The following is a 26268-nucleotide window of genomic DNA, read 5'->3' on the forward strand; positions in this document are numbered from 1 at the left end:
AAAAGAATGGCCAAGTCCGGTTGTGCATAGACTACAGGCGTCTGAATCTCCAGACCATAAAAGATGCATACTCTCTTCCAAAGCTAGAAGACACATTCTCAGCGCTCAGTGGTTCCCAGTGGTTCTCCGTCCTGGATTTAAAGTCTGGTTATTACCAGATCGAAGTTGAGGAAGCAGACAAACCCAAGACCGCATTCGTGTGTCCGCTTGGGTTTTGGGAATTTAACCGGATGCCGCAGGGAGTGACTAATGCACCGAGTACATTCCAAAGACTAATGGAAAAGTGCATGGGGGACATGCATTTAAAGGACGTTCTAGTCTTTATTGACGACTTGATTGTGTTCTCAAAGACTCTGGAAGAGCATGAAGCAAGGCTGATGAGGGTGCTCACACGCCTTAGAGAGTTCGGACTGAAATTATCACCTGAAAAGTGTGTCTTCTTCCAGACGTCAGTCCGTTATCTTGGGCATGTGGTTTCCAGGAATGGAGTCGAGACTGATCCTGAGAAGATTGCTGCTCTTAAGACTTGGCCAGTCCCAAAAAACCTGCGAGAGCTGAGATCTTTTCTTGGGTTTGCTGGGTACTACAGGAGGTTTGTTAAGGGCTACTCTAACATCGTTAAGCCCCTCCACAATCTAACCTCTGGTTACCCACCTTCTCACAAGAAATTAAAGTCAGATGAGAAAGCAGGTCAGTACCGCAACCCAAAGGAGGTCTTTGGGAGTCGCTGGACACCCGCTTGCCAGCAGGCATTTGACCTGGTTATTGAGAGCCTTACCTCCGCCCCGGTGTTAGGTTTTGCTGATCCCCAGAAGCCCTATGTACTCCACACCGATGCAAGCACCACTGGACTCGGTGCTGTTTTGTATCAGGAACAGGAGGGTCAGTGTCGAGTCATAGGCTATGCAAGCAGAGGGTTGTCAAGGAGTGAGAGTCGCTATCCAGCACACAAGTTGGAATTTTTAGCACTCAAGTGGTCAGTGACAGAAAAGTTCAGTGATTATCTCTACGGTAACCACTTCACTGTTGTTACTGATAGCAATCCACTGACGTACATACTGACCTCAGCAAAACTTGATGCGACAAGCTATAGGTGGCTGGCAGCACTGTCCACGTTCTCATTCAAACTTCTCTATCGTCCAGGAAAGCAAAATGGCGATGCAGATGGACTGTCCCGCAGGCCTCATGGGAAGCTGGCTGATGATCTTAAATCTCAAAAAGAGAGAGAACGCATAAGACAGTTTACTCAGGGTCACCTCTCTGATCCAGAAAATATAGATGCAGTAGATCAAGCTGTTGTGCAAGCAATCTGTGAGAGACAGCTCATTTACAGTGTCAGTTATGATGGCCAAGATTCTTCAGATGGTGTTGCTTTAGTTGAAACTCTTGCCATCTCAGCTACTGCTGTGCCTGACAGTTATGGGCAAGAAGATCACCTTGGTGGGTTGCCAGTTATCCTCCACCTAACTGAGGCAGAGCTTGCGAGTAAACAAAGAGCTGATCAAAGTATAAAGCATGTCATTTCCCAGAGTGAGCAGGGAGAAAAACCACCCCCAACCTTGCGACATGAACTCACTGAGCTTCCACTGTTGTTGAGGGAGTTAAATCGCCTTGAACTTCGTAATAACATCTTGTACCGGAGACGCCAAGTGGGATCTCAGACCTTTTATCAGCTTGTGCTCCCAGCTGAACTGCGTGACACAGTTTTGACCAGCCTACACGATCATATGGGTCATATGGGGGTTGATCGTACACTGGATCTTGTAAGGACCAGATTCTTTTGGCCAAAGATGGCTCTGGATGTCGAGAGAAAAGTCAAAACATGTGGCAGGTGCGTACGGAGGAAGGCGCTGCCTGAGAGAGCTGCACCTTTAGTAAACATTAACACCACCAGACCCCTTGAGCTCCTCTGTATGGACTTCCTCTCCCTTGAACCTGACAAAAGTGGGACCAAAGACATACTGGTGATTACAGATCACTTTACTAAGTTTGCGGTTGCCATACCAACACCTAACCAAAAGGCCCGCACAGTGGCAAAGTGTCTGTGGGAGAACTTTATGGTGCACTATGGAATGCCAGAAAAGTTACACAGTGATCAGGGACGTGATTTCGAGTCCCGCACAATAAAAGAGCTCTGTCGAGTGGCCGGCATACACAAAGTAAGAACAACCCCATACCACCCTAGGGGCAACCCCGTTGAGCGATTTAATCGCACGTTACTAGACATGCTAGGTACTCTTGAAAGCTCAGAGAAATCTCGTTGGCGTGATTTTGTAAAACCCCTGGTCCACGCCTATAATTGCACCAGGAATGAGGTGACAGGTTTTACACCATATGAACTGATGTTCGGACGTCAGCCTCGTCTGCCGGTTGATTTGGCGTTTGGATTACCAGTGCAAGGGGGTCAGCAAACATCACACGCAGAGTATGTGCAAAACCTCAAGTCACGACTTGAAGACAGCTACAAGATAGCAATTGAAAATGCTGCAAAAATAGCACTCAAGAACAAAATGAGGTTTGACAGGCGTGTGACTGCTTCGGACTTGGAAGCTGGAGACCGAGTTTTGGTCAGAAACGTTCGCATTCGAGGAAAACATAAGATTTCAGACAAGTGGGAGTCAATTGTCCATGTGGTGGTGAGGAGAGCAGGTACCCTGCCCGTCTATACAGTCAAACCTGAAAATCAGGATGGTCCTTTAAGAACACTGCATAGGGACTTACTCCTTCCATGTGGTTACTTGCCTACAGAGGTCAGCAAGGCACCTGGCCAGCAGCCCGCAAGACGCAAGCCAGCAACCCGTGCAAATCCTACTGTGGATGAGAATCATTTCTCAGACGATGAAGATGAAATCATTCCTGTTTACTGTTTCAGAGAACCCCCAAATGCTCAGTTTCCCACAGTCCATGACAGTCTAGTGCAGCCTGATCCAACTATGTCTACTGTGCAGGATAAACAGCATTCTGAACCTCCGAGCAATTGTCCTGTTGAGAGTCCGGTAAATGCTCAAAATGTTGATTGCACTCCTGAAATTAACAAACCACCTGATATGTCCAATGGTGCCTCGGACAGTCCCCTCACACATAATGATCCTAACTGTCACCACCACGACACTGAGGACCTACTTACCGAAAGAGTCATGCTTGATGAACAAGTTCATGACATCGTTATGACCGAAAGTAACTTACCTGCTAGTAAAAACCCTGTGGAGGAACAAAACTTACCTGATGATGACATTCAAATAGAGCAGTTTCCAGTGTTCTCTGAAATGTTAGAGAGTGAAAAGGAGATGAGTCACAATGGAGGTAAAGAACCAGAAGAGGAAATAAAGGATACAACAGTCAGGAGATCAGAGAGAATCCGTCAGCCGTCAAAGAGACTTGATTATACTGAACTTGGAAACCCCTTTGTCACAGTTGTTAAATCATTCTTCCAGGGGTTAACCACAGCTGTGGCTGACGTTTTAAGTGAGGGTGAAAACTCATATCCTTCTGTCCTGTACCCTGAGATACAAACAGTTCAACCATTGCCATGTACAGGGACGTACATGAGTTCAAAGGGGGAGAGTGTAGCCAGGTTTAATAATGAGAAGCCCTATTTAGCTGTCTGACCCAGCCATGAAAGGGTTAACTTTAATTTTGTATCTTTGATGGACTTGTAAGTGAGCCAATGGGTGAATTGTATGAGGCACTGAACTAACCAATCAGCTGCCAGCTAGGCTCCGTTACAGTTACGCCTCTAGTTTTGCGTCACTGCACGTTCTTTTGGCGCTTGCACTTGAGCATAGGAGGCTGCGTTATCTGCTTGGTAAGATGAGAAAACAATATGGAGTGAATTAAACAAGTTCTGTAATCATTATTGCTTATACTGACTATACCTTGCTGTAATATAGAGTGTAAACGAAAGCTGTGCCTGAATCCACTGTTGTCATGGAGCTAAAGGCAGTGAATTCCGTTAAAATGGTGAGTTGTTTACCTAGGCATCTGAGTTCGCTAATATTCATGCTAACAGGCCAGGCTTTTGATGCCCATTTTTGTATTTAACCTAGTTGCTGAGTTTATTAGTTCGCTAGCATCTATGTTAATCTGTGTTAATGGGTGAATCAATGCAAAGTTGCTCATTGTGTAAAGCTAAAGGTGTGAAGCCTGCTTTGTGCATATGTTAATAAGGTAATTAGCCACAATAGGCTAGCGAAATACTGGTTAATGTCTTTGAAACCAACAAATTATTTTGTTTGTGGTTTATAAAAAAAAGAAATGTTAACTTTTCATACTGTTGTTAAATAGTTAGTTTGTTAAATACTGATGTTAAAAATTGTGGATTTAATTGTGGTCACTGAAGTTTAACGAGGTAAATTTTTTAGTGCATTCTTTCCACTGTTACCGGTGCAGAGGGGGATAAATAAGCACACTAATGCCTTAATGCCTCTAATTGAACGTGATACAATTTGATTAATGGTTACATGCAATTCATGCAGTTTTATTCTGCATACTGTTAATGTTACTACCGTAAGGTTTCATAAAACTTGGATTTGAAATGTCTCTTTATGAAGGATGCAATTTATGGAAATTTATTTTTGATACTAGAGAGAAATTCATATAGTTTGATACCTGAGAAGAAACATAAGAGCTGTTGTACAACGAGAGAAATATTTTTATTTGCATTATGGGTGTACTGAAATATTATCTCATTTTATTTTGTAGTATCCTGTAGCAGTCCATTTATTCACTGAATGGTAATTGAAAGAAATGATTTGGCCTTATTTATAGGTCAGGTTTTGGTAAGAGTTGGGAACATCGTGCAGAGATCCTTTCCGTGGAGTGATACAGATCCAGACGTTCTTCCAGAGACGCATTGATTCCCAGTCCAGGTGGCTGGGTGGCGAGCCAATCGTGTTTGACAACGAATCAAATCGCTTTAGACGAACTGCCCGGATCATCCTCTTCATCTTTGTTGTGGTAGGACAAACACTAACTCAAACAAAAAAAAAAAAAGAAAAAAAGGGCCCCAACGGTGAAACTGAACTCTTGTCAACCAAGGCAAGTTGAACCGAGGACGAACTGAGCTCAAAGATACTGAAAAGGAGGGTTTTGTTTTGTTTACGTGCGCACTTTATTTTTTTAGTTTGTTATTTTTCATAAATGTGTTTTCTTTCTTTGTATGTATGTTCCACCCTGTGAATTTAATACAGGTTATCTAAACTGTCATTCTGGTGTGGCATTTTTTTCCATATTGATATTCAATTCTCAGGCTCTTAACAATTTAGCATCTTCTGATTCTGGTCCAAATCATATTCATGATAGCCTCTACGACTACTTAGACTATTAAACCTATGTACATTATTTCTACTACTTCGTAATAAGGGTTACACTAGCAAATAGACTGATCGTTAACACCTTGACAAAATCACTTAATTAATTTGTGGGCGAAAATTTAAGACGAAAATGTTATAGTGAACACATCCTTCTTGACGGTTTTGTAATGAACACCGTAATAGTTAGGACCGATGATGAGTAGCGATTGTGCTTCATGACTGTATTTGCAGACTTTGACATTTTATGATATAGGCTATGTACATTAAGGAAAATATTTCCTTTTTACACTGTGTTCTGCAGTTCTCTAATAAAAGGGTATTTCATGCTATTCTGTAGGCTATCACATGTATCGCGCCATGTCCTCCTGTGCTCCCGTTGTGGACAATGTGACTGTAAGGCAGCGCTGATTATTATTTTATTTTACTTTTAATACATTTTGAATTACGTTTGGATTTTACTAGATGTATATAGCCTAAAACAATCGGCACAAATAACACTGTTGGATTTAATCTTCATGATAATGTGGATATAACGTATGAAATGGAGTGAAAATTAAATGTCATTCATTCTTATAATCGTTCTTCTCACATTTATTTTCTACAATCTAACTTCAGTTCACGACCTCACCATCGGTGTCGCCAATTCCCTTTGTCTCCAGAATGTGCGTACGCACGGCTCAAAGTTTGCTTAAAGGTGCGCACATTCTCCCGTCAAGTTTGTTTTTTATAGATCACAACCTTTGCGTGGGAACTGGCGTACGTACGTTTCCAGCCCCGTTTTGTGCGTACGCACGCTTTATAAATGAGGCCCCTGATGCTTGTGATAAACAGAAGAGGAAATTTTCTCTCTTTTTGAAAATGATTGCGTTTTATTTTTCCTGCTGTAACAGCGATGGGTTTTTTGGGCACTATTTGAATTGTAGTATATACCACAAACACATTGCTGTCAGCACCCGGAAGTGAATGGGCTGCTTGTATGCACAACGGAGGCTGCTTGGGAGGTAGTCCGGCAACATTGAGGCTATGCCCCCTCCTCTTCCTTTCTCACAGATCAGGATGATGCCTGAGGCGCTGGGTCCAGCACTACCTTGGGCCGGGTTCCCTGGCATTTAGCGAATGGATAGCGTCTGGCCAAGCAGGGCTGTTCAGTCAGCGCCGTCTATGTGGAGACAGTGAAGCAATGAGGACATTCCCTCTTGGTGAGTGCAGCTTCAGTGTGAGCACCGCCCAAGCATGAAACACACTTGTGACCATCAGCAGAGCAGGGCTCCCCTGCACGAGCAACAGAATTGGTAGGCATTTGCCACAATGCTGGAAATTTGCTCCTATAGAAAATCACCTGATAGTGGCAGGAGGCCGGGAAGACCACAGCTGCTGGAGACACTGAAGGCAGCTGGAGAGCGGGGAAAATCAGTCATGCAGGAAGGGGTCTTGATCCGCTGCGAGGCTTGTTCACGGCGAAGGCTTTGAGTCTCGTATCGATAATCTGAGGATTCTATGGCAAAATGCACACTTATATAGCCAGATGCCCCACCCATTCTGGCAGGCTTCATCACCATAGGCTTGTGCAGCTCTGCTGCCAACCCATTGGTTTGTTTTTAATTCACTGCACAAACCAATGGCCGTGCAGTTACACTGCGTTATTGAAAAGGCTCCTGTATTCAGAGAAAAAGGAGTTTTCCTCATACGTCTTTGCAGATGAAGTACGAGTGAAGTATCAATAGGGAACCAAAGAGGTTTGTTCATGTGACAAACAAGCATGATTTAATTTCTGCAGTAACAAAATAGGTCTGTCCTCACAAGTCAAGCAAGGAAGGTTACTTAGGTTTTATGATTGATGATTGACAAAATAATAAAACTAAGTTATAATATTTTATGATTATAATAACTTTTTGAAGCATCACATTTTTAGGTGAATGAACTTCCAGTAAAAGGGCAAAGATGTGTGTTTTGTGTTTTGAAGATGAACAAATGTCTTGTAAATGATGACAGAATTTTCAATTTTGAAGTTTACTATCCCTTTCATAAACAGAGGTGATTGTGATTACCATGAAGTTTAAGTAACAAAAAAAAATGGAAGCATACTGAAGAATGAAAAGTATGAAAGAGCTGTAAAGACATTGACAAAAAAAAAATCATACAAATCATCCACCACATCACACTGTTTTCTTATTTCTTCTCTTTGTAGGTTTTGTAAATGCAGTATCGGAGAGGAAGGTTGTTTTGCTCTTGCTTCAGCTCTGAGATCAAACCCCTTACACCTGAGAGAACTAAACGCTTAAATAAACCTGGAAACTCAGTGAAATTCTTGTCCGATCTACTGGAAGATACAAATTGCAAAATGGAGTCCCTAAAGTGAGTTTTGCTCTCGTGACTGTTACATTGTTTGTTCTGGTATCTGAATAACTAGTCCTGAAATCTTTTTTTTTTTTTTTTTGTTAAACAGATTCTAGGCTCCATGCAGTTGACCTGTTTGACACTGTCCTACAGAGTAGCCTGTTTCTTTGCTTCCACTGCCTACAAGCTGTAATCAAATAATATTTTCTATCCACACTGCTTTAGTCAGGTGGCTTCAGGTCTCTGCTATTTCTAAATAAAACTCACTCTTAAATTTTATAAGAAAGTTGCAGTAATGAACACATTAACCATTAGTTCTGACACTAACACACAAAACTAACAAGACACAATGTATTTAATACTATGAATAACAGTACATACATTATTGACTCTTTCATTTACTCTTAGTTAAAGCAATTAATTTTTTTCAATGCTTAAAGTATTACAGTATTTCAATTTTATTGAACACATTTTCACATTTGTCTGTCATTATTTGACAAAACATCATTGCTGGTCCAGTGCAAATAACACTGAAGCTGTGGACACCTGTCTCAGCAATACTCTATCTATATCTCCATGCACAATACTGTTTTCATGTGTACATGTGTCTACTTCATTTGATTGAACATATTAACAGACATGAATTAATAAAGAAAAACTATCCATGGCATTATTTAAAAAACAAGTGACTGTGAATTTAGTATTTTGTATTTCGCTGTTTTTTTAATTAGCTCAGATGTTGATTTTATATTTAAACTCATTCTAAGTCGATTGTTGGTGTTTTGAATAAATGGTTGAAAACAAAAACACAACTTTTATTTTCAAAATGTTATTTATGTGTTTATTTGATATCTTTAAATCTATATTGCATATATTTAATACAGGTAGATTCAAATTATATTAAACTTGGACATTTTAGCTGTGAAATAATAGAATAATAATAGAACTTAAGTAATTGTCATGAAACTTGGGTGTAATTTTAGTAATGTTGTACTATGCAGTATTGACACCATCAAATTATGGTAATTATGGGAAATTTGCAGTTGAGCGTTCTACAGTGTAATCTCATTAACAAAACAATGTCAAACATGACAATAGATCCACAATACAGTTTGTCAAGTTATTTTGAATGTCCAGACATCAATGCTACCTTTAACTTGAAAAAGAGCTCAGTCAACCACGGACGGACACAAAAATGTCTTTTACTTTGCATCTTCAATACACTTTTTACAATCATGGTTGGTTTGCAGTGTCTTGATTTCCATTCACTTTCATAACTGATTAAATCAGATTTTCAACAGATGATAGTTTGATCGAAGTTAGATGGTGAACTTGAAACACTCAACAACTTCTATGAGGAAGAAAATTGCATGTTTTGTTAATAGTTGAGCATAAATTGGCTTTTTAAAACACAGATATATATATATATATATATATATATATATATATATATATATATATATATATATATATATATATATATTTCCAGTGATTAGTTTCTGACATACAAATGAAAATCCGTCCCATAGACTCATCCGTCCCATTTCCAAAATGATTTGGAAAATGCCATATCTATTAATCAGAATTAACTCTGATTGTTTCATCCCGCCTAGCGTTGAGAAAAGTACCAGGTAACACATGACTACGCCGCTCGGTTAAGACCAGGAATCCACTGTCCTGCAGAGTTTAGCTCTAACCCCAATCAAACACATACAGTATAAGCTTGCTAATCAATGTCTTCGAGATCTTCAAAAAAGCTGAGTTTGATCAGGGCTGGGGCTAAACTCTGCAGCGCGCTGGATCCGATGAACCCTGCTTTAGACCAAGTAACGGCTCTGAGAATGCTGATCAGTCATTTAACCCAATACCCACATCTGACTGTTTCATGCCTTTTTGTTAGGACGCGCGTCGGGAACGCTTTGGAAACTGAACGCCAAGCTGCGTTCAGACATGCGCAGAGAGGAATGACACTGCAGAACGGGCGTGGTTTGAATCGAATCTAAAAATACCATACAATAACAACAGCCAAACCGTTCCAATATCAGCAACAGACGTAAATTACAATAAACGCGTACGGTAAACACTGCGCGAGTGACTGCGGCGGACCGAGCATGTCTGTTCACGGTACAAGTGCATCTCTTTAAAATACTCATTAAACGCTTTACGTCATACTGGCTCAACATAATACATCACCGATGTGTTTTTGGTTATTTCGTTATGTTTTCGTGGCTTTTTAAATCAGAAGTAACGTTAGCTTTATCCTCGCTGTGCGGTTGTTTATCACACCGTTCATCATTTACTGCGAAGTGAACGATCAAGAGAAAACGAAAGTAACGAATCACAGCCGTTTTAACGTTAGGAACGCTTTGTATTGTCTGTCTTCAACACCACATCCCACTTACAATTGACATTCACATGGCACTAAAAGAGACTTAGACTATTATGCACACGTCTAAAATCAGGTCTGGAGTTCAGTTCAGTGATGGTTACCTGGTAAAACTGGCCTATAGTATTAGATGTTGATGTATACTATATGATACGAATGTTTGCCATGGTAATTAAAACCACGGTACATGGTAATTAGTATTGCATGGTGTTACCATGGTAGTCCAATTTACTTCGAAAATAACATAGTACTAAACTTGCTAAATACAGAAAATAATACCATGGTACATGTCCAGAAACCATCCTCTTTCTTTTCTTTCTTTCTTTGCTTCAACGTCATTCAGATACTTCAAACAGGATTGTACCAAAGGTTAAGATGTCACTTTCAATTCACAATTTGTACAATTCACTCTACACTAGGAATTGAAAGTTCAAAATAGCTGAATTTATTTAAAATCTTTTGTAGGATTGTATATGTTACTTTTGCTCAATTTAGCATCCTTGCTGTATGAAAGTATTCATAGATAGATAGATACACATTGCAGAATATGCAAAATGTTAATTATTTTTCCAAAATATGAGCATATAAAATGCATGTTATTTTTTATATCGTACTGACCTGAATAAGATATTTACATATAGAGAATAATTCATATCTGAATTTATAAAAATTACCCCATTCAAAAGTTTACATATGCCTGATTCTTAATACTGTTGTTACCTGAATGATTTATTTATTTATTTATTTTACTGTATGATTTTGAGATCCAAGATAGATGGACGGACAGACAGACAGATAGATAGATAGACAGAGATATACCTCTGCTTCAGATGTCTGTTTGTGTGTAATTATCACAACTAAAACTGTAACTTCAGCTTTGGCACAGCAGAATAATCCGCACATACCCGTGGTTTCTGCCTCCAGAGAACAGGGAGAGCAGTGTTGTGTGTGGTTTGAAGGCGGAGGCTGAAGAGGACAGTATAGAGAGCATGGACAATGAGAGCACGCCACTGAGGAGATCCAGAGGCCCCAGTCCCCTCAGTGACAGTATGGTAGAGTATCACACAGTACACTTTCACACTTAGTGGAGAGGAGTACAACAGGGCTGTAAATGTAATGTAAATGGTAAGTAAACCATCTGTGGCAGTCGGTTTAACACATATTAAATGTAAACATTTACACAAACACTATAAGTAAATAGTACTTTAAAATGTTCCCACAAATTGGTTGTTTTCTTTATACAATTCATTTTACTCCCTAATAAGAGGTGATAATATATGTGGATTATGTACTTTTGGTAATTAGACAGTGAATGCAGGAATGCAATGATCAGTGCTGTCTATTTTCTACTAGATGTCTGAGGCGAATGATGAAGTTCTTATTAATGAAGTCACACATGAAATACCACATGATTCACACGAGGTGATGGCTCTTCACAAGCATTCTTCATTAACGAATACTGGCTTCAATAATTTGCCATAGGTCTTTTTGACAACTTCTCTTTCTAAAGCCTTGTTGTTGTTGTGCATGAAGGAAGAGAGCATCTTTTCAACTGAGCTATATGGAGCGGATTTGCAAAGAACTCTGGGAGAGATTCTTGCATACTGTCAGGTACTGATGAGGCAGTGGATGCTTTGCTAAGCACCACCTTTAAAACATCACTAACCAATCCTATCTTAGGAACCTTTGTGTGTTGTAGACATATTAAAGTCATAGTCCACCCAAAAATGTCATCAATATATATTTTGTGTGTGTTTATCAGAAGAATGATGACAGAACTGAAGGATGTTAGTAACCAAACAGTTAAGGGAAGCCAATGACTCCATTGTAATTTTAAATACTATGTAAGTCAGTGGCTACCATCAGCTGTTATATATAATAAATGAGGTCAGAATTTTCTTTTTTTGGGTGAACTGTCCCTTTAAGAAGTGTTTTTTTTTTTTTTTTAACAGCACATTAAATACTTTGCAGTATCACAATTAATTCCAACACAGTTCAACTATATCCTAACAGTTTTTACAACTTTATATGAGCAGATTCATTTAGTTTTAAGAGCACACTTTTACAAATTGCTAGTATCAGCTCCTGTGTGATGTTATTCAGTAAGGAGTAAAAGCAATGGAGGAGAGTGGAGCTTAGTAATGGGTCAATTCTGCAGTTTTTTTTTTTACAGGTTTCATTCACTACAGATACAAATATTGATATATAACTATATATACAGTGTATGTGTGTGTTTGTGTGTATGAATATAGATAGACAGTCTATAGATAGTCTATCAGTAGACAGACAGTTAAGATTTTTTTTTGTGTTAAACAGAAAAATGTTTTGCATTAACACTCAGTTTTAGATTTACAGTCAGATGTCTTTATTCAGGTTACATATGGAGCCATTCTGAAACTCGATGAGAAGTTTGAGATGCTCCAGGCAAAAGTAGCAAGCATCCAGAGCAGTCATCAGAATCCAGCTGTCCACTCACAGGTAAAAATAACACTTTATTCACACACTGCACATATATTACAATATGAAGGATATACTAAAGTTATGATCAACACTTATATTTAATGGAAACTCTTTGTTTGTATATATGTTTAACTTGTAGTAGTGACTATGTTTCCATAATCAAGTGAATCAAATGATTTAGTTAATCCAAATTGGCTATTTTACTAAATGGATGCAAACCAACAGATGATTATTCATTGCATTATTATTATTATTCATTATTATAATATAGACAGTTTGACTGTTGTTAATATATATATATATATATATATATATATATATATATATATATACAGTGTTGTGCCAGTTCATACTTAAACAGAACTAGCTCAAAGTTCAGTTCACACAGATGATAATGATGATAATGATAGTTCATGTTCATAGTTCTTTTTTTTTTTTTTTAAATGAACTAAGTTCACATATCTAAAAACGAACTAGTTCACGTTCATTTGTATCATTATAATATTTTAACAAATATGAAACGCGCTTTTTTTAATGGCTACAACAGTATAGTATGCCTACATAGCCTACTCTCTGTTTGTACAAATTTCTGCACATTAATTTAATTCTGAATTTTGCACACACAAGTTGAAAGGCATTTGTTCAAATCAAGTTCATGGATAATTGTGCGTGCATTTATTAGCCTAATCATTATGATACTAAAATCCTAACAAATAGGCTATGCTATGTACAAAAAAATCAGATGAGCCCATAATATGAACGGTTAAGCATTTTCCTACCATAGAAAACCATTATAAGGACGCTTAATGTGGCTTAATGCAGATTAGAATGTCCCCTTATTATGTCGAAATAACGAGATATCGATACTAGGCTACTGTGTCCACCGTGGTCTCCTTTTTGATCAGCGGAAACGATGTTTGCTTGTTTGGGATCTGACAGTCCAGCGAATTTGAAAAAGTTAAGCAAACTTTCCTGTCTTTTTGACATTTTTCCCCTGCGTGAAACGATCGAGGCTAACAGCAATCTCAACTAGTACAAGCGCGCAAGTCATGTGTCACAAACATTGAACACTACACAAACAGTATTTTTTTTTTTCATTTAGGCAATTAATTTTAGTGACACAGGAGATGCCGGATCCAATGTTGGAGGTGACGGAACATGTTCCGGCTCAAATTAAGCCCTGGTATAACCTGACTTTTTAAATGAGCATGAACGTGAACTGCGCTTGCTGTTCATTCCTGCCAGAGTGAGCGCCGCTCTCGTTCACGTTCATTGTACGAAAAGTGATTCGTTCAGTTCAGCGTTCGGCGAAAATATGAACGCGTTCAGTGAACAATATATATATATATATATATACAACACTGTGTATATATATATATATATATATATATATATATATATATATATATATATATATATATTACCAACAGTCAAACTATCTATATTATAATTTATAATAATAATAGTGCAATTAATAATCATCTGTTGGTTTGCAATGTTTATATATATATATATATATATATATATATATATATATATATATATATATATATATATATATATATATATATATATTTTTTTTTTTTTTATTTATATATATATATATATATATATATATATAATTTATTTATTTATATTTATTTATGTATTTATCTATCACCCCAAAATGACACTTTGATGTTTATCTGCTTACCCCCAGGGCATCCAAGAACTAGGTGACTTTGTTTCTTCAGTAGAACAGAAACAAAGATTTTTAACACAAACCGTTGGAGTCTGTCAGTCTTATAATGGAAGTGAATGGGAATCACATCTTTGATAGTCAAATAACATACACAAAACCAAATTAAACGCTACAGTTCATGACGATACATTGATGTGTAAAGACACAAAAAATCGGTCTGTGTAAGAAACTGAACAGTATTTCTATAAAAAAAATGTTTTTTACCTCGGATTCACACAATGTCCAAACACGTTCTCAACAGCTGACGCCTGATGCGTCAACGTCTTCTTCTTGCTTTATGTCGGATCTCAGACTTTAAGTGCATTACCGCCACCCATCTCTCAGATGGTCCACTTGAGATCTGCCGTGAAGCAAGATGACGACGCAAATGCGAATACTGAATACGACACGAACACGCTCAGGACAGTTCAGACATTGCGGTGAATCAGAGGTAAAAAAACCTACATTAGAAATATTGTTCTGTTTCTTGCACAGACCGATCGTTTTGTGTCTTTACACATCAATGTATCATGAGCCGCAGGGTTTAATTTGGTTTTGTGTATGTTTTTAAAAACATTTTTTTTTTATGATTTTGCTGTGATTCCCATCCACTTACATTATAAGACTGATAGACTATAACAGTTTGACTTAAACTTGGTTTGTGTTCTACTGAAGAAACAAAGTCACCTACATCTTGGATGCCCTGGGGGTAGGAAGATAACATCACATTTTCATTTTTGGGTGAACTATCCTTTTAAGAACGTTATGAAAATGAGAAATGCTGCCTTTCGTTAAAATAGCTGAAATAAATGTTACTTAAGTTTCTTTTTTTATGGTTTTAGTTTACATGTTTACAGATGAAGAAACACTCATTAACTTTCTTCCTCTCATTTAGAGGACGTATTTGTCATCCAGCTACAGAGACAGCTGCCAGACCAAGTCTGAAGCCTCACTTGGTTCTGAAGCGTCTATGCCCCACCTCATTCATATTTCCTCTACATCTCCCCTTCCGTCTGAGGAGAGCAGGAAACCTCCTACACTCTCCCCCGGCCCAGAGGTGCCCAGCCCTCCTCGACTTGTTATCCAGAGCCAGTCCCACACCTTGGTCAAGGCCACTGCCCCAACCCACACAACACAAGCACCTTTCAGCAGGAATAAGATGAGTCTAATGCAGCATCTTCAGCGAGTGAAGAGACCAGCTGAAACAAGCTCAGAGACCAGTGACCCCACTTCAACTGCAGATCTGACGAGTAATACGAGTAAGAGAGTCTTATTCCAGTAAAATATCTAAACAGCTTTAAAACAAGAGAAATGTATATGGGAAGAACAATTTTACAACACCTTAAACTTGCTATCAGAGAATATAATTAACTGTAACAATAGTCCATACAAAAATGAAAGTTTAACTTACCCTATGCCATTTAAGATGTAGATGAGTTTGTCTTAATGTAGCATTGCATCACTGTCTCAGCAATGGATGATCTGCAGTGAATAGGTGCCGTCAGAATGAGTCCAAACAGCTGATAAAAACAAGCACAATAATCCACAAGTAATTTCAAAATCTCATCTATCTCTCTAATGGCCTGAAGTTTAGCACATTTTCAGCTAATTTTCATTTTTGAGTAAATTGTTACTATAAGCCTTAAACTAACTACATTAATAGCGAACGATTTCATGCCAGAACAATGATGCAGTGCAACAATATTTCATATGGACGTTGCCATTTGTGTCTGTTTCTGCTCCTGTAGGTTGTCTGGGCAGCTCTGACAGGAAGGTGTTCATCTCAAACTGTATCCTACAGAGGGCTGGCAAAATGGCACGACCCAGTGCAGCGGTGCGGTACCTGTCCAGAAACATCTTCACAGTGGAGGAACTCTCTCAAAGCAGCACCACTGGAAACACAAAGAGACGCCTAAAGAGACTTGACCCAAACAAGATCAGTGCCATCAGAGGTGAGCTGGACGGATATTTGAGACCCTGGACCACAAAACCAGTCTTAAGTTTAAATTTTTTTTTTAATTGAGATTTATATATCACCTGAAAGCTGAATAAATAAGCTTCCAATTGATGTATGGTTGGTTAGGATATGGCAATATTTGAAAATCTGGAAAAAAATCTAAATATTGATAAAATTGCCTTTACATTTGTCCAAATGAAGTTCTTAGCAATGCATATTACCATTCAAAAATTAAGTTTTGATATTTATGGTAGCAATTTTACAAAATATCTTAATGAAAACAGGATTTGTACTCACCATTAGGGTGACCACCTGCTAATAAGCCCAAGGGGGGACAAGGGGTACGTTTCTGAGGGACACCCCATGAGTAGACTCACTGATAGTGGTTTACCCATTTCTAGCACATACCACCTTACATGATATATTAATAATGCCCTATTCCCCTAAACATGTGTAATTGCTGATGTATGCTCATGACAGAATTGACAGATGCACTTCCACTTTTACTTTAGCTATTTTATTAATTTTTCATTACAATTTATTCACTTTAAATAAATTATAATATAAAATTATAGGATTAAAATGAATTGTAGTTGCTCAACACCACAGGAAAAGTAAAAAAAAAAAAAAAAGTCTGACATCACAACTCAAGGGAAGGGAATTCACTCATTCACTAATCCCTATATAGTGAATGGCAGTTGAGTTCACTATATCAGGAAGGCGTGAATAAATAAATAAGTGAACGGATTCGGACAGTGACGTATAACCTACACTGCGCGTGAGACTTGGAGCTGTTGCAAAAACATTGCCATGTGTACTTTTATATTACATCTACCTAATTTTAGAAAATAATACTAATAGCAATAATACTCAAAATTACTTTATATTGCAGTTATACATACCTCCCGCGTCAGCTTTGTGGTTTCATCGATAGTATATAGTAATAATATATATATATATATATGAACTATCAAGTAATGTTCGTTTGGCTGCCTTGGGGCTCGAGGATATAGAGCCATCAACTTTTTTTGAGCAAGCATTGATTTTGCGTGACACAGTCTCAATTTGCGGGACGCATGAATTGGGCTTCAAACGCTGTGCGCGCACGCGCTACGCGGGACGGGTGGTCACCCTACTCACCATCCTAATGATTTTTGGCATAAAAGAAAAATTTATAATTTTGACCCATACAATATTTTTATAAAAATATACCCCAGCGACTTAAGACTTGGTCCAGGGTCACATTTGAGAAATGGATCCTTCTCCGTGTGATGTGCCTTTTCCATTGTTTTTTTTTAATTGAATTTTTTACTTTTCTGAGGCATTTTTGCAATGTGCCACTTAATCAACAGTTTTTTTTTTTCAAAGTTGATTTTCATTAATAATAAAGAGATTTGAAGTAAGGATGTAAATAACTTGCTCAGCTGTATATATCCGTATCTCACAGTTTACAAGCAGGATGAATGGCACTTGTTTTAACAATGTGTGGATCTCCACAGAATGGGCGGTAAAGAGATACTCCAAATTTGACCTTCACGAGAAAGGCAAAGACTGGAAAATGTGTCTGTCTGTGATCAACTCAACGGCCCGCTACTATCGGTTCATGGACAAGACACGGAGGGTGAGAGTAAAAGTAACACTTCCACTACAGATGTGGTTCCAGATGTGATGTTTTTTCCCAAATTCATGGACCTGCTATTTTTGCTTTTCTGCCCGTTTCAAGCAAGTGTGCTCTACAAAGTAACAAAGTACATGATATTTCAAGTGACAGCAGTGTGCTGTTATTCATCTAAGGGGGTGTTTACAGAACACAGCACTTATTCTTTTTTTTGCATTTTGGCCTTTCATTTCCACAGCAACTGCATTTTGGGGACTTAAAAATTAAAATGTATTTTTGAAAACACCTCTGTGTAAACTACAAAAAAGTGAATGTGAAAATGTTCCCAAATAAACTCAAATTATGTGGAATAATTTATCATGTACCATCAAAATGTGTGTGAAGTAGAGGTTTAAGAAATTGTGAAAAGAAAAAAAAGTTCTGTCCAGTTACTGCACATAAAAACAAGAGCACTTTGCCTAATATGCTTTTTAAACTAAAAATGTTAAGTGTAATGTTATTTGTCAAATACCATGAATTATACCAGATTTTTCTTAGGATGGTGTTTTTATTTCCTTCACAGATGAAGGTGAAGGAAAAAGTGAAACCTGAGAACAGAACGACAGAATCATTTGCAGCAGCTGCAGAGATTGATGTTGAACTGTCTGACAGCGACACGGAGCAGAAACAGCAGGAAACGCAGATGAGCCACATCACAGAAGATCACTACACAAACACAGACTGGGAACCCAACAGCGGTCAGTGCTGAATGAAATAGAAATGTAGCTCCTATTTGGGGTTGGACTTTCTGAGGTCACAAACTTAAATTGTGCTCAATTGACGACTTTTTAAAAACTAAAATGTCATGTTTGTCAATAGATATTTTACGATGATAGTCTTCAGGAAAATTAATAGCTAAATAAGAGAATGGATGTCATTTCATTTTAGGGTGCTTTCACACTAACACTTTTTGTGCGCACCCAGATTCTAGTCTTATTTTGGTCTGCTTCTCCAGTGTATCTGGGCCCCCCTCATCGGGATGTTAAGGTTCCCGAGTTTGCCTTGTCTGCCGCACATCTGCGAACACGTCCTGAACTCATCGCTCGGTACCTCATTAAGTTCATCTTCCCAGAGGATGTGCTGGTGCGCAGCAATGTGTACGGCGGGATGCGGCGTGGCATTCAGGCCCTGGACCACAACAAGATCTCTGCGCTCCGAGGTGAGATATCTGATCAGCCGCACTGTACTCGGCTACTTTGGATGGTGGAAAAGAGGTTGTTTTGAATAAGGTCTAGTTCTCGGTTCCTGCTCTTCTTCAGAGCACCTGCTGGAGCGCTTTCCCTGGATGAGGCTGGAGGAAGACGGAAGCGACTGGAAGGTTTGCGTAGGCGCTATAAACAGCACCATCCGCAAGTTTCGATATGAGCGCAAGATGGGCATCAAGAGAGGGATACGCTAGTGCGGAGTATCATTTGGAGAGGTGTTTGTACACGGTGACTGTTTGTGTCAAGAAATGCTGTCAGTAGCGGTTACTGTTTGTTCTTCTAGAATGGAATTAGTATTTCATTTAATTTGTGATTTTACTGGTTTGTTCTTTAATGTTTATTGGTTTTAAACAGGAAATCTGAAAAAAAGACTTATATGAAATATGACAATGAAATATGGCAATATGAAACGTACATTAATATATATATAGATGTTTGAGCAAAAATGGTTAATATATGTATTAAGAACAAAAGAATTGTTAATATATTAAGTTTTCAAAACTTTTCTCTCCAATGAAACTTAGCAGCTATAGAAAAAAGTGAGAAAAAAAATTAGACAGCTGTTGTCAAAACAGGTATTTGCACTTCAGTTACGAACATCGTGTCAGTTTAGATTGAGTGAAGTGAATAAAACAGGTTTAGGTTAACAAGTCACGTTGCACAGAGTATGAGTGTCAGATCCTCCGGAGTATGAACTATCACTTCTTGTGTCACAAACCTGAAATGAAGCACAGTAGCAATGATTAATCTGTGTTTTTGCCCCTTCAATTATTGATGAAGGAGAAAACATTTTGCAGGTGAAATAAGTGCTAGCAGAAAACTAGTAGACACACCTCTGTTGGCAGATGTGATGTTTTTTCAGCTTTTTTCTTTAGGTCTTTGGTGACATTATTTATCACTCCAAGACACTGTGCCCACGACACACCCCTCACGCCGACGTCAAACTGTGGGTACATCTCAGCCAGAAACTCTGAATGTAAAATAAAATAAAATCTAGTTTTAAAAACATGAACATTTTCTGGACATATATTAATGGTAATGGCACACGATTCGAATCTTGGCCTAAACTGGGTTTAAATAAATAAATAAAACCTTCACTTATTCTCTCTTAAAGATTTATACATCAATGCATAAAAAATTAAATTAAATTATAAAAAGCATTCACTGGATATACGGGTAAGTGCCTCACTGCATACAAAAACACTCAATTAAAGCCTTTTGGGGACCAATGACTAAGCACTTCTTTGTGCACAAGACCAGAGATCCACCTCAGTCCCAAACGTGAACTTGAGACTGTATTTACCACGAAGGGCTTCTATTTTGTTGGGGTCGAGTTGCTGGATGCCTTTGACAGGGTTTCCTGTGACTGCACTGCAGGACAGTGTGCTGATGGGGAAGAGAGCGTGAAGCACCTGCACAACAGCCTTCTGAGGCTCCACCTGCTGAAACACCTCCTTGTACACGGATAGCGGGATCCACACTTTCCTCAAGGGGCTTCCAATCATTACTGTGAGAAAAACAAAAAGGCAAATCACTAATCCACATCATATAACACTGGTATTTCAACTAAATATATATATATATATATATATATATATATATATATATATTCCACTCTTTGTGAATCTCCTCCACATTTTTGAATGGGTTTTGTTTCACAATCCTCTCCAGGGTGCGGTTATCCCTATTGCTTGTACACTTTTATCTACCACATCTTTTCCTTCCCTTCACCTCTCTATTAATGTGCTTGGACACAGAGCTCTGTGAACAGCCAGCCTCTTTTGCAATGACCTTTTGTGTCTTGCCCTCCTTGTGCAAGGTGTCAATGGTCATCTTTTGGACAACTGTCAAGTCAGCAGTCTTCCCCATGATTGTGTAGCCTACAGAACTAGATTGAGAGACCATTTAAAGGCGTTTTGAGTTAATTAGCTGATTAGAGTGTGGCACCAGGTGTCTTCAATATTGAACCATTTCACAATATTCTAATTTTCTGAGATCCTGAATTTGGGATTTTCAGTTATAAACATCAAAATGAAAAGAAATAAACATTTGAAATATATCAGTCTGCGTGTAATGAATGAATATAATATACAAGTTTCACTTTTTGAATGGAATTAGTGAAATACATTTTTTGATGATATTCTAATTATATGACCAGCACCTGTACATTGTATGAGTCAAAAAAAAAGTTTTTTCTTTTATGCCAGAAACCATTAGGATATCTGCGCAGTGATATAATGCAGTGCCTGAAAATAGTCCCCAGCAACTCTGCTATTGCTGCAACTACACAAACTAGCTGAGACTATTTTCAGGGGCTGTGTATTATCACTGCGTCTGCTACACTCGTGGTACGGCAGCAAAGTTACTTGATTATTACACTTGAATGAGTATAGCTCCTAGCCACATGGGCCTAAAAAAAATCACAATTTTTCATTTTCTGTCGTTTCTGGACACAGTTTAACTACAGAAGAGTCAAGTGTTAAATAGGAAAAATATAGAAACTCTTTGGTCATTTTTGATGCTAACGGTCTAATCCGATTCAATGATCTATGCTAAGCTAAAAGTGCTAAAGCCAGACCCAGAGATCTGCTGAATGGATTCAAAAACAGTAAAACTCAGTTGGAAAAATGAGTTGGAAAATGAGTGTTCCTTTAAGACCAAGTATTTACATCATACTGTCCATATCCTACCTTTGTTGTCACCCTGAAGTTCAAGTGTGGCCTCTTTATTGTTGGGCATCTTCTCCAGTTCAGTTTTCCCCTCGTCCACCTGAGCCAAGGTTTTCTTTCTTTTCTGCTGACGCTTTGAGCCAGTGTTAGCCTGAGAGCTGTTCTTCATTATGTGGCCCAACTGTGGATCATCTATTGATGCAGTGCTGATCTCATCTCCATTGGGCTTCGACACGAGTGACACAGGATCAGGTTTTTGAGACCGACGCTGGGATCTGCTGCTGCGGCCGTGTCCTCTCCCTCGTCCACCACCAGGAGGTTTGTCCGACTGAAGACTGCTGTTGACAGCCTTCGGTAGGTCTGCCCTGCCCAGCCCTCGTTTCCAGGGAGGGATCCAGCGTGGGCTTCTCTCGACTGGTGGATCAAGTCTCTGGGCCAAAGACCAGGGCAGCTGCCTTTCTTCACCAGGCAGAGGCGCCCCTCTCTGAGAGATTGGGGATACATTATCACTAAGGCTGTCAAAATGAATGTGTTCATTGTGTGGCTAATTTTTTTTTGCAGTTTAACATATTAAAAATATTTAACAATTAAACCAGCATCCCATTTTAATTTTGCGCTTTAATGGACAAAGAGCAAAAGTGACGACATAAACACGGTCTTAAATAAGTTAAAAAGTCCTAAATGACCGTCAAGAGTTGTGATAAAATTGGATGCGTGTCAGATCAGATAGAAAACTCTTTTCAGCCATATTATACAAGTCTTCTTCAAAGTAATACAAAACCAATAACTGATCACAGATTGTGTGACTTGTACCTGTACTGAGAGTTAAGCAAAATGAACTGGAAGGAAGTCTATTGTCTACTTTTGTCCTCTAGTCACTCACCAGTCCATGAAAGTCATGATCATGTTTTTTTTTTTCTTTCTTACACTGAATTGTGAGACTAAATTAATTCAAATCAACAATAAATAGTAATAAATGATTTATGGACAAACCTTTGGACCATTCTTCAGCTTTGCTGAGTTCCTTCCATACGACGACTTTAAGATGATGTATGAGCCATATTCATTTTGTATTATTTATGTAATTTTTTCCTGTGCCACTAGGGGGGTGTATGTGCTTTGTGGCTCAGCTGATCTCGGATCAGCCTGGGTAGATCATTTAACTCAGAGGAAATCCAGACACAGGTGTTGCTGATTGGGAAGCAAACAGTTTTCGACTGTGCCTTTGTGCCTTTGTGGTGAACAATTCGGTTTGTTGTTTTTGTTATATGTATTATGAGTTAAGATATTGCCGCTGTAAGATATATGGAGGAAAATAAACTTGCTAGATAATACTTGACATTACTGAAGATTCCGTTTGGTTTTGTGTGAGGCAATACAGGCACACGTCAAAATTTAATCCACCATATTAGCAACCAGTACTAGACTTCGTTTAGGACTTAGTCAGTACATTTAGGTCGAAAACTGCTTCATTTGGATAATCGTTCATCGTGAGGAAGCGGACCTGTCATATTGTGGATTTAACGGTGTTCGTTTGGAAACCACGCATGTGAGGTGGGCAAATGTTTGGAGTTGCCGATTGCTGAAAGGAGCTGCACCGGAGCGAGTTAAAGGGTCACCGGAATACCAGCATCATCACATCGGGACATCATTCTTCAAAGCCGGCCAACGCTCTATTGGGGTACGTGGTGATCAGCGCTGATAGTGTGAATGGCCATGGTTATTTGTGTGCACACATTCGAGTAAAACCAATGCATTGGTAGTAAACTCGCAACCATCTAAAAATAACTTTGCGCGTAGACGAGTTGTTGCGCAACACAAAACTATTTTGTGGGCTTATTAAATAATAAGCCAATTCACTTTGGCTGAAAAGGAAAAAGGCCAACTTGGACTTGAGACTGAACTTTGTGTGGGTTTAGGGGTAAAATCTGTAACTGAAAAACGTGTGGTTAAATTAACACCCAAAGCTTTGTTGGAAAAAATAAGCACTTTAGAAAAGGAAAGAAAATCTAAATTTAGTAAACTGTCGAATGCAAAAACATCTATTGCTAAATTGATTGTCGATAAAGAGCATGTAAGTGAGGTTGAAAATGAATTTAACACGTTCAATAAGTTGTGTGACGAGATACAGCATGTACATGCATCTTTATTGGGTTTATTGCCTGCTGATGAAGCAAACAAACATGAAATATGGTACCAAGCTAAAATGTTGAGTATCAATGAGTTTTTTGTGGGTACAAATCAATGGTTGTATGACACTAAAGCTTGTTCAGTTACCAAAGTGGATGATAATCATGATGATTTGCTGGGTCAAATTGCAACTCAAAATGTTGATGTCGATGCTGAAAATGGAAATGAGGTTGATGCCAGCAATGGAAGAAGAGCTGCTGGTGGAAAGGATGAGGAAGAGGATGATCAGATTCAACCTCAAGACAGCATTTCAAATGTGCAGTCAAGGCACCATGGCTCAAGTAGCGGATCCTCCAGTAGCAGATCCTCCACTTCTTCAGCCAGACGCATGGCGAAGGCGGAACAGGCTGCGCTCTTGGCTCGAGCTTCTGCCTTAAAGGATAAGCATGCATTGGAGGAGCAGGAGCTCATCTTGAGGAGAAAAAAGGAGCAACTTGAACTGGACATTGAGATAGCTGCCACTTCTGCTAAGCTAGCAGTGCTACAGGTTGGTAGCAGCGTCCATTCAAGGCAATCTGATAGAATGGCTTCCTATATCAGGAAAGGGGCTAGATCGAAGCTCCCGCTCACCTCTCTTAATCCACAGGCCTCAATATTTGTTCCTCTGCCATCACAGAGACATGCATCTTTACCACTACAAAGCAATGCTTCACCATTAGCCACACCAACTATCTTGCCAAAGCCAACTGTCATTCAAAGCTCTCAACCCCCTCAGTTACAATCAAAGACAACCTTCAGTCAAAGCTTTCAACCCACTTTAGACCAACAAGTGTTTCAACCCCTGCAAAGCCAACATCAGACAGCAGGTCTCTACAATTTGTTGCAACAACAGAATGACATAACAGCTCTCCTTGTCAAAATGCAAACGTCACAACTGCTGCCGCGCCGAGAAATTCCAATTTATGATGGAGATCCTTTAAGGTTCAACACATTTATAAAGGCGTTTGAACACTGTGTGGAAGCAAAGACCAGCTGTAAAGGAGACTGTTTGTACTATCTTGAGCAATTTACTATGGGGCAGCCAAGGGATATTGTGCGCAGCTGCCTTCATATGACTGCAGATAAAGGATTTGATGTTGCCAAAAAATTGCTCAAGGAGCACTTTGGAAATGAGTTTAAGATAACAGAAGCCTACATGGAGAAGGTCACAGGATGGCCAAGTATCAAAGCTGAGGACCCCAAAGCACTCAAAGCTTATGGACTCTTCCTCCGTGAGTGTTCCAACGCTATGGATGATCTTCAGTACTTGGAGGAACTTAACATGCCAGCAAACATAAAGATTCTGAGTCAGAAGCTTCCATATAAACTCCGAGACAAGTGGAGAGCAAAAGCATGTGAGATACTGGAGAGAACTGGTCGAAGAGCACGATTCTCAGACATTGTGGAGTACATCGAGCGCCAGGTTAAAATCACTTCAGATCCAGTCTTTGGTGACATACAGGACACTTCACCTGTTATCAAAGGAGCTACAAAAGCAAGCAAGTTACAAGTGAAACCCCAGCTGGGAAGAAACAGCTTTGCAACACAGGTGGTCATTGAGGATGGATACAGTAAACCAGATATTTACAAGAAGGAAAAGGCTCAGAACAAAGTGACATCCTTTACCAAGACTGATTCTATTTCCTGCCTGTATTGTGCTGCTGGTAATCATGTTTTGGAACAATGTTTTAAACTGGGAAGAAAGACACACAGGGAGAAACTGGACTATCTAAAGGAGAAAGGTTTGTGTTTCAGTTGTCTGTGCACAGGACACTTGAGTAAGAATTGCGACAGGCGCATCATTTGCAACAAGTGCAACCGAACGCATCCCAGTGTTTTGCACATAGGAGAGAAGGAAAGGGTTGCTCAAAAGGATCAGAAGGATGGTGAGCAGAAAATTGCTGAGCAGTCAAATACTTCTGACAGATGTACAGCATCCTCTGCTTGTTGTCTTACAGGGGCTGGTCACTGCAATGGAATTCTTCCCATTTTGCCTGTTAAGGTGAAGTGCTTAAAGGGAAACAAAGTTATTGAAACCTATGCTTTTCTGGACCCAGGGAGTACAGGAACTTTCTGCACCAGGAAGCTCATTGACAAGTTGAACATGGAAGGACGCAAATGCAAGATTCATATCCGCACCTTGGGCCATAATAATGCAGTAGAAAGCTCAGTTGTTGACGGTTTGGAAATTTCAGGATTTTCTGGTGAGTGCTTCTATCCACTTTCCAAAGTGTGTACCCAGAAAGAGATGCCTGTCTCTACAGCCAACATAATCAGTGAAAGGGAGCTGAGAAAATGGCCTTATTTAGAGGATGTAAAAATTCCCCATATAAATGCTGATGTTGACCTGTTAATTGGCACAAATGCCTCCAAGTTGATGGAGCCGTGGGAGGTGA

The 26268-nt window shown here is 39.1% G+C and overlaps 3 protein-coding genes across 7 annotated transcripts; 2 read left to right on the forward strand and 1 right to left on the reverse strand.

Annotated features, from left to right (window-relative positions):
* Positions 1-1629: 1629 nt before the first annotated feature.
* Positions 1630-4815, forward strand: LOC132129599 (uncharacterized). 3 transcript variants are annotated; one of them, XM_059541234.1, is made up of 3 exons: positions 1630-3805; positions 3891-3960; positions 4702-4815. In XM_059541234.1, exon 1 carries the CDS (start codon positions 1728-1730, stop codon positions 3606-3608), a length of 1881 nt encoding a protein of 626 aa, XP_059397217.1. In that variant the 5' UTR covers positions 1630-1727; the 3' UTR covers positions 3609-3805; positions 3891-3960; positions 4702-4815. The 3 variants fall into 3 exon arrangements, with proteins under 3 accessions (XP_059397217.1, XP_059397215.1, XP_059397216.1); XM_059541232.1 differs by having other exon boundaries at positions 1630-3960; positions 4702-4814; XM_059541233.1 differs by lacking the exon at positions 4702-4815 and having other exon boundaries at positions 3891-4016.
* Positions 4816-7588: 2773 nt separating this feature from the next.
* zgc:113423 (uncharacterized protein LOC569178 homolog) lies at positions 7589-19228 on the forward strand. 3 transcript variants are annotated; one of them, XM_059541237.1, is made up of 11 exons: positions 7589-7667; positions 10960-11087; positions 11389-11457; positions 11569-11646; positions 12409-12513; positions 15111-15474; positions 15964-16167; positions 17672-17793; positions 18353-18527; positions 18785-18988; positions 19089-19228. In XM_059541237.1, exons 2-11 carry the CDS (start codon positions 11025-11027, stop codon positions 19226-19228), a joined length of 1524 nt encoding a protein of 507 aa, XP_059397220.1. In that variant the 5' UTR covers positions 7589-7667; positions 10960-11024. The 3 variants fall into 3 exon arrangements, with proteins under 3 accessions (XP_059397220.1, XP_059397219.1, XP_059397221.1); XM_059541236.1 differs by lacking the exon at positions 7589-7667 and adding an exon at positions 9478-9773; XM_059541238.1 differs by lacking the exons at positions 7589-7667; positions 10960-11087; positions 11389-11457; positions 11569-11646; positions 12409-12513 and adding an exon at positions 14534-14666.
* Positions 19229-19843: 615 nt separating this feature from the next.
* LOC132129601 (BEN domain-containing protein 2-like) lies at positions 19844-22459 on the reverse strand. Its single transcript, XM_059541239.1, has 3 exons — positions 21725-22459; positions 20338-20541; positions 19844-20004 (listed from the first exon to the last, which is right to left on the reverse strand). The coding sequence occupies exons 1-3, from the start codon at positions 21870-21872 to the stop codon at positions 19844-19846; spliced, it is 513 nt and encodes a 170-aa protein (XP_059397222.1). The 5' UTR covers positions 21873-22459.
* Positions 22460-26268: the final 3809 nt, after the last annotated feature.

This window comes from Carassius carassius, chromosome 46, assembly GCF_963082965.1.
Source record: "Carassius carassius chromosome 46, fCarCar2.1, whole genome shotgun sequence".
NCBI classification, from domain to species: domain Eukaryota; kingdom Metazoa; phylum Chordata; class Actinopteri; order Cypriniformes; family Cyprinidae; genus Carassius; species Carassius carassius.